At 35.8% G+C, this 18,685-nt stretch overlaps 1 protein-coding gene across 1 annotated transcript in view; it reads left to right on the forward strand.

Moving 5' to 3' along the window:
• Positions 1–686: 686 nt before the first annotated feature.
• Positions 687–18,685, forward strand: part of LOC121323762 (glycine receptor subunit alphaZ1-like) — a 31,861-nt gene continuing 13,862 nt past the window's right edge. The window contains exons 1-3 of the mRNA XM_041264964.1: positions 687–1,419; positions 7,913–8,037; positions 16,814–16,881. Of these exons, the coding sequence (XP_041120898.1) occupies positions 1,364–1,419; positions 7,913–8,037; positions 16,814–16,881 (249 nt within the window). The 5' untranslated portion in view covers positions 687–1,363. The remainder of the gene's footprint in view (positions 1,420–7,912; positions 8,038–16,813; positions 16,882–18,685) is intronic.

The following is an 18,685-nucleotide window of genomic DNA, read 5'->3' on the forward strand; positions in this document are numbered from 1 at the left end:
AATTCGTAAAGCAGACTGAATGAAACTGCAGTGTAGTGAAATTTGTTAAACACGACCACACTTCTTCTGGTTGATAACATAAATCACTGCTCAGAGTATGAAGGGTCTGCTTCTGAAAGCCAGGTGGCTTCTTTACGCCTGTGGTTTACATCAGCTTCTTCTGGATATAGAACTAAACTAACTGTAGAGCAGGGAGGCAAATGTCCAATTGTCTCAGGGACAAAGGTTGAGTACTCTTTCGATTTCTAAATGGCGCAAAAAAAGAAAAAAAATGAATTTTATGCCAGTAAGCGTATCAATGGTGTTGTTTAAAAAACAAATCAACAAAGCCGCTGTATTTTAAATGGATAACTCGATTGACTTCGACGTATTTAAAAGTATACTGATACAGAAGAAAATATAACATGTATTAAAAAAAGAGCTGCAGTTTACTGCGAATAATTTAAAAAAAAAAAGATTATATGTGAAAATACTATAAAAAAAAACTAATAAAATACTGCATCCTCAACAACTATTTTTTTTTTTTTTTTAAATCGACGGATTTAAAATGAGCTGCATGCATGCTGATTTCCAATCAGCATGCATGCAGTCTGCCTGTGAAACGCGCGGCCCAATCAAATCGGTATGTGGGCGTGTTGTAGACGCTGAAGTGTTTTTTGAGTTTAGTAAATGACTGCAGTGAGAAATTCACAGGGTCTGAATGCATTTCGCCTGTGTAATGTAGGCCGTGGAAGATAAACGCTCTGTATCGAGAACCCCAGAGAAATGCTGGCTAAACGATGATGGTAAAAAAAAAAAAAAACATGAAATCTGACACGGACTGCGTTTCCCCAACTCACCCAGACAATGGGACACAGTGTGTGCAGCAATAACAAGCTACACTTGGGACTCAAACGTCTCGAAAATAAAACTATCTACAAAACAGCAGCAAGTGACTACAGCTGGATTCGTGTAACTATGTTTGACTGGACAGCGAGGAAACAAAAACGAGTGGAGAAAAAAACGAAATAATAATAATAATAATAATAATAATAATAATAATAATAATAAACGCAGTTTATATCGAGAATTCTGTACCCAGCGTGCAGTCTGGAAGCCAGTATCTTATCTAAGGTGCCTGGTATTCGATCTCTGTCCGTGGTGCTGAAACTAGTTCTTTGAATACGGTTGTACAAATCGAGGTCCGGGGTCCCGAGGACTTTGCTACACACTTTCTTTTTGGTTATCATCTTTAAATTACCCCAATCTGCTACGATCTGAAATAAGAAACGGGAGATCTGCTCACCTTGGAAGTGCGATATCCACACCGGAGTTCATCTAGTGCGCACAGTAACCCTTTTGGTTCTTCCAAGAACTGGCAAAAATGTACCGGCTAAACGCACTTGGGATCTATCTTTGGGAGACAATATTATTTTTCAGGTAAGTCTTACTTAACTGTCAAGTTCTTGTTAACAAAATACATGAAAATAATAATAATAATAATAATAATAATAATAATAATAATAATAATAAATAATAATAATAATAATAATAATGCTGAGTACATTCTCCAATCGTTTAAAGAATGCTTTAATATTAATTTATCCTAACAAAATATCGAGAAAATGGTGTTGCTATTTAACCACTTTCTGATAAAGTTTATCTTTCCCTGGCTATGTATTGTTAACATGTATCTCCATTAAAATAGTTAATTACTGTCTTTACGGTTTTTTCTGCACTAGGACTGTAATTAGTTGCATTAGATACTGACTGCAGTGCTGAATTCCTTCCTGAGTTTGAGCAAACAGCGAAAACTAGTGGTGGATAATGTTTTACCAGGGTGAATGTAACGCTTTCTCATACCTCACTGTCAAAAGCAACGTGCTATAATTTAATATTCGCCAAAGTCTCGGTGGTTTTTTTCTCCGCAATAGTCAATTGTTTTATCTTGAAGGGTGTTTTTTTTTTTATTTTATTTAATTTTTGCATTTAAGGTTATTGGGTATATAGATAGCTTGTTATGCACTGTAATCAAACTCGTAGATCAGTTCACCAATATGAGTGAACACGTTATTCATTCCTATTGATGCAGGTTGATCATTCTGTGTTTAATGACATCTGTTTTGTACAGACTATAGGCTCGCTTCACAACTTAGTAAATGTGCATGTTTGAACATTTCAAGGCATATCGTCGCAGCAGGGCATTAAGATATATTGTAAACCATACAGTAAATGGTTTAGCAGCTACAATGATGCTCATCAGGATTATTATTATTATTATTATTATTATTATTATTATATTATTATTATTATTATTATTAATATACAATGCCTTCATCTTCTATGTTTTATATATCTGGTAGTTTGAGAAATGCAAAGGTCAGCTATGAAATTTTAAATTTAAATGTTTTTTATATTTTTTTCTTGTAACAAAAGCAATGCATTGTGACATATTTTGTGTGTTGTGAATATACAGAGTCCTACCCTGAATCACATAATCGGGATGCAGTATTTGACTTTGCTAGCCCTAGCTCTGAGGCCAGCCCCTCAATTTCAGTTGTAACATGTCTTTGTCAGATCTTCTAGATAACATCCCTGTAGTTATGTACACACTGCTTACCATTTTTAATATATTTCTAATAAAATATGGAAGACCTCAGAAAATTATTGAAGCAAAAAAAGTTAAAGTGTGTTTTTGACTTACCAACCTGTGTAGAACTACTGGAAAAGAAATAATCTATCAATCTATCAATCTATCTATCTATCTATCTATCTATATATATATATATATATATATATATATATATATATATATATATATATATATATATATATATATATATATATATATATATATATAATATAGTAAGTGGAATCCTGCCCTGTTGCATTTAATCAATCATTGTTATTTTGCTTAAATTTGGGTTCTCAGTAATTATATTGTTTTCTGACCGTACTGTTTAGTTAATGAAGTTGAATCAGGATATTGCACTGTCTAAGTTCTCAGTGCTGAACACTGCACAATTTGCCCTAATTGAAATCTCCCCTCCAATACATTTCGTCCTGGACCTCATTTTGAATGCAGATTTAAAACCAGACATTGATCACACTGTCAATGGGAATGCAGCTTATGCATACAGATCATATACAGACAGCTAATGCATACAGATCGTATACAAACAGCTAATGCATACCGATCATATACAAACAACTAATGTATATTCCCTCATGAAACATTATACTATTTCATTATTTGCAGTATGCAGATTTATTAGAGCACACATTTTGTTTTATATAATATAATATATAAACCCTATCTATCTCTATGAACTGTACACATAGTGAAATGGTTTGTTTGTGATGGCTGTGTAAATTAAGTTGCCACTTACTAAGGTGAAAAATCACCATTATTTATTTATTAAATTCAGGATGATACAGTCTTGAAAAGGATGGGAGCTTATCTACAGATTTCCTCATTTTTTATTAGCTTTACAGCCCTCAAAATACCTTTGTTCATTGTTTGTTTTAAACAGTCTAGATACATTATTCTCTTGTGATTCATTTACTGCAATACTACTACTACTACTACTACTACTAAAATATTAAGAAGAAGAAGAAGAAGAAGAAGAAGAAGAAGAAGAAGAAGAAGAAGAAGAAGAAGAAGAAGAAGAAGAAGAAGAAGAAGAAGAATTTTCTTGCTAACTTTAACCATTTTAACCAAAAAAAGTGACTATTTTTTTTAGCAAGTGTTCTTAGCTGCTGGAACACCCACAGAACTATTTGAAAACACTTGACTCAGATAATTTTGAGGAGAGCAGTTTAATTAATGAATCACTTCCCTTACAATTAACCGAGGAGCACCAACAAGAGACAAAGGCAATGGGCAGATTCACAGCGGGAGTACTTTCCCTAATGATATTTTAAGACTAGCTAACATGTTACTTGACCATGCTGTGGACTAGTTAACAGCAGTGCCCCTGGAATCAGATGAATGATCGTTTCCACATTCAATGCATGTTGAATAATAACTGCTTAATTACATTTAGTCGTGCCCAGATAGTATTTATATGCGTGTGTGTGTGTGTGTGTGTGTGTGTGTGGAAAGTACATGGGCTTGTAACCTTGTATAGATGATTATTATGATGAGATACACTCAGACAAAAGAAGGACCTTTCAATCCTTAAACTCGTCTATTAGTTGTGTTGGCATTCTCTTTATTGCTTTCTGATTAAAGAATGACATAATTAAAACTCACTAGATGAGAGTTTAAAATGTCTCTTTTTATTCCCAGATACTACCCACATACTACCCAGATACTGCCCAGATACTACCCACATACTCCAAACAGATTACATTTTGAATGGCTTTAAAAATGGTTTCAGGTCTGCCACTGATTGGTCCTAGGAGACTTGGTGATTCCACTTTGGGCCTTTCACTGGCCTCCAGATGCTGTCATGGAAACAATATAGGCCTGGCTGACATGCTTTCCTAATAGAGTAAGGACAGAGTTAGAAAAGCACAAGAGGCTGCACTAGAGCAAAGTGGTTCAACCTTCATGGGAAAGGGAATCATGGGATACTAGCCAAAGAGGCACATGCCCAGTAGTGGCTGCTATAGTGCACTGTGGTTTGAGATCTGTCCTCTAAATCATAGCATGAAGAGCGATTTAAAAAAAAAAAAACATAGCAAGTGCTCTGGCTTTTCTTTTCCATACCACATGTTACCTGTTTGACAATGTGGGCAATAATCCTTACACTACCAGTGCACTAGAGCAGACATTTTGAAAAGAGCTTTGAAACAGACTTTAAAGGGACAAGTTGTCAGGGTGTTAACAATGTTGCACACATGTCTTTTCAGCTGGTATCCCTGCTCCTCGAATCACCTGACCAGTCTGAATGCTCATCTCATTTACTATGTTTACATGCTCAAGAAATCAATTTCTTTGCAGTTGATTGCTTTGAATCCAAAACAAATGCATTGGGTTTACATGTCTAGCTATCAGGTCCAGGAGAATCAATACTTCAGAATTTAATATTGTATATGGACCGCCATTGCAAAGTTGTGGGCAATTGTTGTCATTTATTTATATTAAAAAAAGAAAACAAAATAGTTATGTGAAATAAAACACTAGCAGAAAAATGACCCGATTTCTTAGTGTGGTATCAGAGCCTGTGTAATCGTGAAGAATGGAATTCCAGGTGGTTGTGTCAAGTTCTGACAACATAAAATAAAGCATTGCAAAAAGAAAAGTTCAAAATACTTCCTAATTTGGTGCACCATGAGCCACAGTGATGCTCACTACACATCTCAAATTTCTCAGAGGGCCTGAGAAGTCAGTGTGGCAATTCTATAGAAACTGGCTTTGTCATCCATTTTACTGCTACTGATAAGCAGTCAGTCAAAATAAAAAAAAAACAAAGGAGTCTATTAAAAACATACATCAACCCCACTGTAATACATTACAGATCTCACAAGGAATAGGATTCTTCTTACAAAAACACATTGGGGCCATCAATGGTTCATTGTCGTTCTTACCCAACGTTTTAAATAATTGATGCTTAACAAATCATGAAATGTAATTAAAGTACTGTGCCTATTTCAATAAGATACCATGCATTTTTCATACGAGGCATTTACTGAGAAAATCAAGGAAAACAAAGAAGATCTCATCAAACATTTCAAACAGAATGTGGTTTCAAAATAATTTTGAATATCCATCTGCTTGTTTTAGTGGGCTTGACCTCACTGGGTTTGATCACTGTCTGTCTGTGTAGGGAGTCAGTGACTTGGGTATTCTTACTACCCAGTTCAAGATGCCACACACCAGTGGTTCCAGTTGTTGCTTTACTTGTGTTTTTACTTCGCTTTGGAATATGCAATACTATAGATAAAAAAAAAAAAATAATTGCTGCAGCTTTTTAGTACCTAATTACTTAATTTGGTGTGATTCAAACTAGTGTGCCCTTTGAACTGATTTATATATTACAGAATGCAAGTCAGTGATGTAACTTGCATAGAAAACTCACCATTGTGCAATGTGCAGCAAGTCTATTATATTGTTACAGAATTGCATGACAGAATCCTTCTAACAAATTATCTCTACACCGCACATCGCACAACAGCACATCGATTGGAAACACATGCTGTGTCTGCAAACAATTTTGTATCAATGAGCTGTGTTGAGAAAACACAGAACTACTGTAGTACAATATGCAATTGAAATTAATGGTATTTGGGGGAAAAACAATATATCTTTTCTATTACAATCAGTTTTAGGCAAGTCCATTCTTAGCATCTGCTGAATGATAGTACATCGTTGGTCAGTGGAGACAAAGATAGATTATTGTACTAATAAATCAGTGTATTATTGATGATCCCTTCATAGTCTAGCCTTTATAAATAACATATGAGAAACCAATTGTTGAAACAGTTAAAGATTTGTCAAAACTCCTTTACTTAGCATTCTGTTCTGTGATGTTATCCTATGCAAAGAACACAACATCAGAGTTTAAAAGTTTCAAAAAGGCTTTTTATTGATTTCTTTATGTATTTATTTGTTTGTGTATTGTTTTGAATTCATATTAAAAAATAAACAGATAACAAATCTACCTATGATACAATATCAAGAACAAAAATGCTGAATTATATCTGTTAAATAAAGAGACATCAAACTCACAACATTCTCTAGAACTATTCCACCCACTTAAGCTGAGGGAACACAAATCAGTTTTTCAGGAACAGTGGCTTGAAACCTGATTCCAGTAGACCGGTGACCTAGTTTGAGGCAACTTTGCTGTATCAAACTTCAAGTCTCCCCTGGTGTGCCATGCAGTGGCCTGAAATCTAGTCTCCTGAAACCAAGTTCTAAGATGCAAAGTGGCTTCATGAGATAAAATAATCTTCAACACTTTAGTTAAGCATCCATAGTAAATATTTAATAGTGCATCTATAAACATGGTTATACATAATTAATAATGCTGCTATAAATATTTTTTATGCATAATTTGTTTATGAACATTATCAATAGCAGTAAACTATAGCAAGTCTTTTAAAACATTAAGCTTTCCCCTATATTTGTGCCATTCAAATGCTATTGTCACATACTGGTATTCTTTCTTGCTCCAAAGGGAAAAGGGTTCTGTCCAACAGGTTGTTGTTAATTTAAAATAGTACAGAAAATTTTAAAAAAGCACATGTACTGGAAGCACTGAGAGCTTTCTTTTTTATATTCTTCTAAGAAGCGGAAGGGAAGGGTGTGCTGAGTAATAAATCTTCATGAGGAATGCTTACATTGGTCTTCTTTTGACTGAAGGGCTCTGTGTCCACTGTGAAATGACATATCACACTTGAACTGATAGCTTAAATTGTCACAAAAATTGGGTTTTTTGTGTGTTTTGTTTTGTTTTCCCCACTTTAAGCTGTATCATTTTTTAATACAGTAAAATATAAAAATAACCCTCAAAGGTTTGGTCACTTTAAATGTTAAATATCAGATTTTCTAAGGAATGTTAAAAGCAAACCTCTTGTAATATTGACATGTATTGAAATATAGATACTTTAACATGGCTTTAATTGGGATTTCAGTCGGTCTGTATCGGGCCAGTTGAAGTATCGACAATGTATCGCGTGGGTCACGGATAAACACTGGTGCCTGTGAACTTACATTCGCTGGTAACACTTTACCTGAAGTGTCTTGAATTAGTGTGTATTTACATAGTACTGACTTAATAAATACATATGTACTTACAATGCATAGTTAACAATTAGAAGTGCATTTGTGGAAAGCATGGTACAGTAAATGGAAGTTTTATATATATATCATTATATATATATATATATATATATATATATATATATATATATATATATATATATATATATATATATATATATATAATTTTTTCTTTTTTTTTTTTTTTTTTTTTTTTTGCAGTTTAGCAGCATCAAAAGAAGCAGCAGCTCGTAAACCCACCACCCCCATGTCCCCCTCTGAGTTCTTGGACAACCTCATGGGCAAAGTGTCAGGCTATGATGCAAGAATCAGACCTAATTTCAAAGGTAGGAATAACTCCACAAGCACCTCCAAGTACTAAACAGGGCCTCCAAACCAAACAGACCTCCAAACACCGTGCCTTCTGGGGACACAAAGCCTGGTCACTTCACACTTGATACCTCTCCTGGAATTAGTGCATTCACCTAAAAAGCATGAAGTATTTTAGTTTTTTTTGCGGCCAATTAAGTACATGGAAAAAAGTAAGAAAAAAAAACTGTGAATATAAATTGTAAAGGGTAGATTCTGCTTCTGTGAACCTCTGGTGTCTTTTCAGACAGCTTTGATTGTATTCCAGATTGTTTTTTTGATAAAGCCTCATTGTTTCTCAATTACTGGTGCTGAGAAGCGCACATCGTCAAATTAGCACCTGCTCTGCTAATTTGGTGGTACAGCACCAAAACAGCAATGAAAATGTCTGAAGCTGAGAGTGTCCCAGTATGGGGAGAAATTACAGTGATCATGATTGATGCTGAATATGGGAAGCGTTGTTTAATTTGTTTGTCATTAGTTTAAAACAGATCCTTGGTATAATTTGGATTTCCCCCGTAGTGAGAAGCTGTCTTCTAATCAGTCAAGCACACGTGTAGCAATAGGTTTAAGGGTGTGTTTTCAGTCTGTTATAACACTGCAGTCTGGACTTCTGCTATCTCATTAGCATTTAATGCTACTTCAATGCATAATTCTATTAAAAGGAACAATGAGCTGATAAAGTAGATAATGCTGATTAGGGTTTTCAATGGCAGTCTCTGGCGCAGTCTGCCAGGTTCCCTTTAAACTAGCCCGTGGTCATACATGGACTGGAGCTGCAACAATCAGGCTCCCCTTCTCTAATCTTGTCAATGCACATCAGCACCAGATTGAAAAGCACCACCACTGACAGTTTCTTCACAATGTTCCATGAAAACATTACTGTTGCGGACTGGTTTTTTCTTTTTTGGTGCCTCTCTTTCTCAATGCAAAGTTGTCCCGAAGCTGACACAATGAATGACAGCGATGGATTTACTACCATTTCATTTGTAAATATACAGTGCACTGGAGTATATTTACTGTGTGCTTTATTTAAAAAAATGATATGCCTGTTTCTAGATAATTTTTCATCTCCACTCTCCACCAGTCCAGCGTTACGAGATTTTGATCATCAAATAACTTACTGTACATGGATAGAAATTCCAATTGTAAAATAAATGCACAAAAAAAGACAAAAAAAAAAACACGGTTATGTAAGACTTACACAGCTGAACGTAATCATAGAGAGTGTGTGACTTTTCATAATTTAATAATCGATTCCCTACACATTCAGTATTCTTTCTTTGAAATAACAACTGCATTTATTTGTGCATTTTAATCTATCACTGGTCAAACACTGATTCTTTTTTCAACCTCTACAGGCAAATTGTTATTTATTTATTTATTTATTTATTTATTTATTTGTTTGTTTTAATGATATGTTTTAGAGGTGATAGTTTATGATATTATATCAGGTTATTTAACATATTAAAGTTAGCATCATGCCAGGTCATCTATTCCCTTCCTTTGGCACCAGCAAGCAGAAGGCGATTTTCCCCTCATATTGTTTTTATCATTGAATATTCTCCTGAGTCTAGTGAACTAGTTTTTAGATTCGAGGCTCCTGTAAGTGTGTTGGAAGGACACCATGCTCTCATTGCAAGAAAAAAATGTGAAAGTTAAACAGTTAAGCTGTGAGGAGATAAGAAAACCTTTTTGTTTTTTTACAGGAATTATTTTGATCAGTTGCAATTTTTAGCAACTCTACAGAATTCTGGTATTTGTATTTTCATACATTTAGAGACAACATAATCAAATAATCTTCAATTATATCTATGAAATATATATATATATATTCCACATTTTCATGTGCTGTACACTTCGTGCACGACAGATGGTTTTCTAAGGGTCTGAATGGTTTGCTAGTGCACAAGAGTGAATTGATAGTCTAAAGATAGCCAGTAAACTACACACTGGGACTTCTGCACAGAGAAAAAGGCAACTGCTTGGAGAAGTTGATCCAAGTCTGGTGAAAATGTCACATGTAAGGTATTTTCTGTATCGACAAAAGCAATTCAGACAGAAAGGACAGAACCATTCTACTGTTTGCCTGAATAGGTCTGTATTCATTTCAGTGGGTAGTGCAAAAATGACTCCCAACTGCAATCCTGTTTAAAGGCTCCAGTGTTAGTTTAGGTAAAGCATGTATCATGGCATGACATTACGTTTGTCCCTTACACTTCTATCCGGGAAATGGCTTTAAACTGCTGAATAGAACAGGTATTAATTCATGGTCTACCTGCAGGACATTTTGGTTCTTGGATCACCAACAGATGGCAAGAGATCATCCTCATTCTCCTTCATAGCCTCCAGTGAAAAAGGCTTTAATTTACATTTGACTAGCTAGAGTGAACACTTTCTATATATCCTTCCGCACATAACGTCCTTGATGTGAGTTTGAGGCCATGGTACAGGGCTGTGCAATGCCACTTCTGTGTGCTGTTTAAAGCTGTCTCTGATTCTCTAGATCAATCCAAGGAGGTATTGTAATCACTGGAGTTATCACCCCTGGCAGGCAAGGAAGGCTGGATTGAATGTTTAACTGTACAGAACCCTGCAGATTCAGAAAGCCAGCCCCAGCCAATTATACTGCAGGAAGTGGTCCAGCTTACTGCTGCAGTGTTGCTGAGAGGTTGTGTTTTGGCAGTATAGATGTCCATAGTGTGCATGCAGTGTCTCTGCTGCAGATGTGTTTAGGTCTTACAACTCCTTATCATTTTCTTATAATGCACTAACAAAGCATGGCTTCATGATGTCCACCTTTCATTTGGTAGCTACCTGAGTGGATGGGTTGCAAATAAACCCTCTCTTGAGTAGAACTTGCATGTCTTACTCAGTGATTTGGATCATTTGGTGTTCTGTATGTATTGTCTATTATTAGGATTATAAGTGTTTAAAGTAACTCTCCAGCCTACCAAGTTTGTGGTGAAAACTGCTGTATTCTGTGCAAAATTCCCTTGTGCTTTCTTTCCTTTTTAACAATATGAAAAACTTACAAGGGTAATTCAATTCGATGTTTCAAAAAGTTTCATCTTTTAGAATTTAAAAAATAATAAATAATTAACATATATATATATATATATATATATATATATATATATATATATATATATATATATATATATATATATATATATATATATATATATATAAATTACAAAATTATATCGCAAAAGTCAACTGGAAGCCATAATAGTAGTACAGTATTTATGTATTCAGTATTTCATTAAGAATATGGAAAACTACAAAGGGGTGTGTAATTCAATATGTCAACATACCATTATTCAGCAGGTTTCATTCGACTTGATGAAGCAACATCTGTTAATTCTACAGGGTGATACAAAACTTTTGGCCATAGCTGTATGGCAGTGAACGTACCTAACTATGGATGAATGCAGTGAACAGACAACAAGGGGTTGCATCTACATATACATTTTTTTTTAATCACCCAATCTGAATCTTAGTTGAATCTCTGATAGTGCAGAAAGAGGTCAGTTAACCAGCACCCAACCATAACAATACCACCAAAAGAGAACCTAACACTGTATTTAAAGTGTACTTGTACATTAGCACTGGGATATTTTAACAGTATCAGCTGATTTCAATAGTAAGAACTTGCCAATGCAAAATTCTACTCAGTACTATTACTATAGCCCTCTTAGTACAGCAATAATGCCATGTTATCATGTATTTGCATTTGTGTCTCTTAAGCTATCATTACATACGCCCAGTTGCTGAAGTTTTCAATATGCACACGGACTGAAGAATCATTTTCTGTGGCTTAAATTTGAATAAATCCTCCGGTAATGCAAATGCAGCCTCCAGACTTTTCAGATGCCCATGAAAAAAGAATGGGAAAACGCTATTAAAATGCTATTATGTAGTATTGATGGATTAGTGTTGTGATTCTACCCTGAAAAGTTGTCATTAAACATTCAGATATAACAGGAGCATTTCTGTAAGCCAAACTGCTTCCCACAGCGTTCATGCCAGACCAACTGATATAGTATCTGGTTACATGACAAGTTGTTTATTAGTCTATATCTCCCATTCTAAACCAGTGCTAAAAATAAAATGTGTACAGCTTGTATCTCCCACTGGTGCAAGGGAGATTTTTCATTGTTTTTAACAAGCTAACCAGACTGGATAGCATATATATTATTAATATGATCTATAATGTACACCACCAGTGTACTTAAATTGGGTCACTTTCTTAAAATTTGTGAGTAAAGATGAATAATTTATAGGGGAGATCATTACAGGCTTTCCTTGAAAGTGCCATCACCTAACACAGCAATCAGTCTTTCAATGAATCAAACCGAACCAGTGTCTTTATTGCAAACCCCTCACTACAGTTCTTTTCCCAGCCACATCCTCAATCACTGGAAAACTCCATCTGAACTGTATAATAAATGTGAATTCATTTCTTTCAGGTATCCCTACTCACAAAAAAATGGGTTGTCTCTCCATCACCCCCATCGTACTCATCCTGGAAACACTCTTCTCTCATCTCATCATCTTCTCAACATCCTGTCTTCTTCATCGTCATGTTTTGTTTGGCCCAGCAGCTTCTTTGTCACAGAATAGCCATTGTTTATCTTCCCCCTGAGATCTTCATTCAGTAATTAAATGGAACAAATTTGGAAATGTTTTGGTGAGTGGGCTTTACTGAATCCTGAGTGAATTGTTTCCGTTTAGTCCACTCTAAAATCACATGTATTCTGATTAACCCTGAGCTACATGTTTAACAAACCAGCATGCTCCACATTTAACAGTGTTAAGAAATAGCTCAGGTGGACTTCAAAATCCATCTTGACTTGTTTCTTGCTGATGGGAACAAGAACTAGGCAAGAAGAAATACACATTCAATGAAACAACACGTTATTTGTGGGATGAAGACAAACTCAGGATTTCACTTCATGTCTCGGTTCTTTCCCCCAGGTGTTTGTGTCATTCCCCACTACCTCTAGACATGGACCATGAACTGAAATGACCCTGTCCTTGTACTGCACATTGTGTTAGGTTAGAGTGTGGCTTACCAGGAGCCAAGTGCATGCTTGACGGAGACTGCGCAGCCGACAGCATTGACAGTATTATCCCAGAGCACTGCTTGCTTGGTAATGAACTGGAAGGTTATTAGTTACAGCATGTATGCCCCTATTAAATGTGCAGGCATTATATATGCTGACATGAGCATTATATCAGTGCAGTGCATGGTTGCAAAGGCTTAACATGCTGTTGTTGTATTTACAGTTATTATAATCCCTAAAGGTATAATCAAGGTTACCAATCCTGAACAGTGTTTTGATAGGACTTTTTTTTAATCAACCTCAAAAGCAATGGATGTTGAGAAATGGCATTGTAAAAAGAAGAATGCTAACCTGGCTGTTTAGTATTGTGGACTCTGTTTGAGTAACACCAGAACACGTCAACAGATTATATTTTTTTAACAACCCCTGGGGTTAAATTTGAATTTTGATGCTGCCACTAACCTTATAGTGCGTTTGTCTTTTTTATGAAGTAATCTGACACTTTTTTAAAGCTCAGCCATTAAAATATGTATTCACAGTTTATGCATTTTCTTAAATCTGTGTACCTCACAACTGAATATACACCTCACTTGCATTTTGTAAGTGCTTTCTTTTTGACAGGTGTTAGAGAACAGCAGCATTAGCGTTTTTTTACCTGCTCTGCAGCAGGTTCACCTGAACAGTTGGCCTCCGTGCTTGAAGCTGCCCTTGCTTTTATTTCTTGCTAGTATGCATACTCATGGTTGCCTGTTCTGGAGTCAGGGTCCTGTTTTTTTTTTCCCTCTGTCTTGCTCTTTTGTCCCCTCAAGGTCCATCGCAATTACTTTTAAGCTAGTAAAGGAGAGTATATACCTTCCAGATTTAAAATAAAACATTTGTTAGACAGATGGAGTTTCACTCGATGTTCACCCCTATTCTCTCCCTTGTGTTGAATGGTTGTAGCTGCTGTTAAGAACAGCAGGTTAGCAAGAGAGTGAAATTATATTACGTGTGCCATACACCTTCAGGCTACAGGTTTCATTTTAACCCATTTATTGATCAGATGACTTTGCAAGAGATCAAGAAATCACCCCCAGGCCAGCAGTGATCAAAGATCTTATGACTGTTCATAGTCTTTAGAAAGCCTGTTCCAGCCATCAGAGCCCAGTAGAATTAATATTACAAATATTACAAAACTCTCAGTACATATTTACATATTCCAGGGCTCAGCTGAGGCCAATTCAATGTGGGTTCAAACCTATTCTGACCAACGTATTTATATGTGTAGAATTAATTTAATTTTTCCATACATGCCCAGAATATTTAAGAGTGCAATAAAAAGGAGAAATGGCATTGGCAGTGGCCTACAGATATAGATGAGGATGGTTTCAATATTTAATGCTTGAGAACCATTATCAGTCATGCTGAAATCTGCTGCATTACAATTGTATTCAATATGATTTAATTTCTGATTAACATCTATGAAATTCTGCCTCTCAGGGCATATCTAGAGCCCTCTGTTTCACAATAAATCAATTTCCACTTCACATTAAAGTGAGAGTCATTACAGTGTGCTGGTTGCCAGTTGGATATTAGATCATAAACATAGACCCAAATAAAAAAGAGAAGAGTATCAGGAGACTTGGAGCTTGTACCAATGTATCGTGTGTGTGTGTGTGTGTGTGTGTGTGTGTGTGTGTGTGTGTGTGCATACGTGACTGTGTGAGCGTATGTGTGTGATAGCGTGTGTGTGTGTGTGTGTGTGTGTGTGTGTGTGTGTGTGTGTGTGTGTGACAGCATGTGTGTGTGACAGCGTGTGTATGTGTGTGTGTGTGACTGCATGTATGTGTGTGTGTGTGACAGCTTGTGTGTGTGACAGCGTGTGTGTATGTGTGTGTGTGTGTGTGTGTGTGTGAGACAGTACTGTGCATTTAAACTGCACCCTAACAATGCTTTGATGTTGCATTGTTGATGTTGTGTGATTGTGATGTCGTTTAGGCTTCTGACCTGTCAAGTGTCCGTTATCTAACTAGACCAGCAAAGGTTGTTAGACTGTGTTCCATGTCCTGTACGTCTTTTAAAAAAAAACAAAATAATTATTCCAGATTTTTTTTTTTTAAGATTTATACAAATTAAAACATAGCAACAGTAAAATGAGTACTGCACAACTAACAGAGATAGCTTTAGCTGGGGAGCATTAACATACAAATAGTATAGAATCTCAGCAAACTACACAAATGAACAGGGCCAGGGTTATTTTTGGTAATGTCAAAAGGAAATTATGTGTTTTCTTGTCCCTTTTATTTATAAATAAAATGTTTTTAACCTTAATTCTTAACCGATCCGCTTGCATGTCCTACACCAGTATTGAGTAAAAAAGAAAAGAAAAATAATTGCTATTCTGAAGTGCTTTAGGTTCTTTGTCGGGACTCCACTCCCTGGCCCGAGACAATGGCACACAGACACACTAAAGGGCAGTACTTGGGTGTGCTGAGTCACCCTGCGACTGTAGTTAATGAGCCCAGGATTTTAACAATGTGAAAATGTGAAGCGAGCTGCAATGTTATTGCACATGTTTTTTGCAACAGATGTGCCTGAATAGGTTGTCTGACCACATTAATGAATATCAGGCCATTTCTACCCATCCTACTGCTTTGCAAACAACAGCCCTGCATTCTTCTTTCTGTCTCTCAAGAGTTATATAACTCTGTGGCAGGGTAGTGTCATGACCAAGGCTGCTTACCGGCAGGAAAGAGACCCAGAGGCAGAAAGCTGCAGTTTTACACGCAAAGGACACTTTAATTACCAAAACACAAATTAAACAAAGAAACAATGACACAGGGACCAAAATAAAAGATTCAAACAAAAGAAATGCGCTTGTAGGCTGGGCATTTGCCTTCACCACACAGTTACACCATGCAGTTCACAAATTCAAACTAAACTCCTCCACCAAACAAAGGATTTTGCTTCCTTTATATACATGTGGCCATTCACCAATTATCTAATTAGAGAATAGCCACATTACAGCTGTAATTGTTGGCAGTTATGGCTTTAACCCCATCCCTGACAATTATTTAAACCCAAAACCACACACATACACACACTATTTAAACGTGCAGGGCTTCTGCTTTCATAGAAATCGATAGAAGATGAATTATTCTGCTGAGGCAGCAAAATCAGCAGTTAAGTAAAATGGGTCATGTTTTTTTGCATTTGTTCTACATTTTTTTGTTGCATTTTGATCCTTTATATGTGTTTTCAGTGTCTGTTTCCATGTCCCAGACCAAACTGAGTTTGCCCTGTTTTGCTTAAAGTTTTTAGTTGGTTAGCTAAAAAGTTTTCTCTGTGGTTGTAACTCAAAACTTTAAGCCACCAAAGAGCAAAAGAATAAAGCAAAAGCCAGGCAACAAACCAATAAAGTGTTCTTGAACTGGAGAAGCAAATTCAGCTTTAACCTTAAAATACATTTTAAAACATCAACTGACTCCCCTGTGTCATGAAAAAAAGTTTTTATTTATTTTTAAATACAAAACTAAAACTTTGAAAAGAATAACACAATAAAGAGGTATTAAAATATCATAAGTGAAAAAGTTCAATTTCAAAAGATCACTTTATAGAAAGAAAAAATATCTATATTCTAACATCAATATCAGGTTATTTCTCTTGGTAATGTTCACAAAGCAATTTCTTTGTCTGTTTTTTATAGGACCTCCAGTAAATGTCACATGCAACATCTTTATCAACAGTTTTGGCTCCATCGCTGAAACCACTATGGTGAGTTCAATGAAAAATGAAAACATTATCACATGCGCAAAGCCTTTGCACTTAGTACTAATGCACCACTGGGATTCTGGGTTGAAATCCAAGCTCAACATGAATCCTGTATATAACCCTGTGGTGGTGGTAATAAAGGATTGACCTCTGTACTCAAGTTGGTATAACTTTAATCTAAGTATGCATTATAATACCATTAATGGTTATATTTGGTTTAAATCCCGGTTCAGCCACTGACATAATCTGTGTGACCCTAAGCAAGTCACTTAACCTCCTTGTGTTCCATCCTTTGGATGTGACGTGAAACTGAAGTCCTATTGCAAGTAACTCTGCAGCAGCAGTTGTTGATGCATAGTTCACCCCCTGGTCTCTGTAAGTCGCTTTGGATAAAAGCATCTGCTTAATGACTAATTAATATTCCATCTATACACAGGTTATTACATATGTCATTAACAGTTGTAGATAGTTCTAGTTAATAACACACTACTGCAATTAACTTTTAACTTTTTTTAATTTAGTATTTTAGATGAATGTAATAGTATATATTATATTATATAATATATCTTATGTCAGGATGAATGCATATAACCAACATAACACTAGTGTTAGTGTAAAGTTTTCTCTTGCTTTACTTTAAAATGCATAAGTTGGATAGGGAACGAAAAACTACAGGACCTGTATTGCTTGTTGGTCCCTCACACTGCTTTACTGACCAGTGGCTATTTAAATGAACTCAAAGTCTGAAACAAGCCTGAAAATGCTAGACTCCTCCAGAGCACAATCGATTTCATACAAACATTTTTTAATTGCTTTTATTAGGAATAGGTGATTTGAGTGTACCAAGGTAATGGTTGCGTGCATTGAAAAAGCATCCTTAAGTGAGCGCTAACACTCAAGTGTTGTTTCTAAATATAACAAATTACTGTGTATTTACGTAGTAGTTACATAGTAAATACATGTGTTCTTACACATAATTACAATGTTATTATGCACAGTTACAATGTATTTAATGTGTACATCTTTTTGCATGATATATGTAAGTACACAACTGTATCAGAAAAGAGAAAGGGAACTAAAGTGGAGACAGTCAAGGAACATGGCAAGCATATATTTGCTACACATGAGTAGAGTGCTTTCAAAAATATTGCCTCCTACAAAATGAGTTCATGCAAAACAAATGCAACATTTTCCACTCTTTTACCCCTGATACATCTTATGCAATTGATTCCAGTTACTACCGCTCTCCTGAGCTACAGAACAAGAGACAAAAAATTAATAAATAAAGGAAATCAATAAATCCTCAGTTTGTGAGGCTATCGGGAAGTGCTGTTGAGGACAATGTTTTATCAAGCAGAGATGCTACAGCTTCATAGTGCTATTGGGATCAAGTATTCCCCTGGCCTCTTGCTATCCTAATTGTTTACCCTGTTTTGAAAGTATGAAGCCCAGGAGAGCAGAAAACAGCTATTTAATTAGTCTGATGGTATTGCTGTTCCCCCAGGGAGGAAGAGAGCCAAAACATAAATCCCAAACTAGGAGCAAGAACATTAGCAGCCCTGTCATTCGTTAGCCAGTTAGTCTCTCCAGTCAAAAAAAAACAGCAGCAAACTTTTCAAATCCTTAGCAGTCTGGAGCAGTTTTGGCCCACGGCTTGAATTGCATTAACAAAGCTGTGTTATAAATCTAGCTCTTTAACTCTGTGTCTGAATCCAGATATTGAGCTTATGGTATAACTGATTCTAACAACTCCTTAATCATTTCCTGCAGACTTTTAATGTCTTCTTCAACAGCTCCAAAACTAAAG

This window comes from Polyodon spathula, chromosome 12 (assembly GCF_017654505.1).
Source record: "Polyodon spathula isolate WHYD16114869_AA chromosome 12, ASM1765450v1, whole genome shotgun sequence".
Taxonomy (NCBI): domain Eukaryota; kingdom Metazoa; phylum Chordata; class Actinopteri; order Acipenseriformes; family Polyodontidae; genus Polyodon; species Polyodon spathula.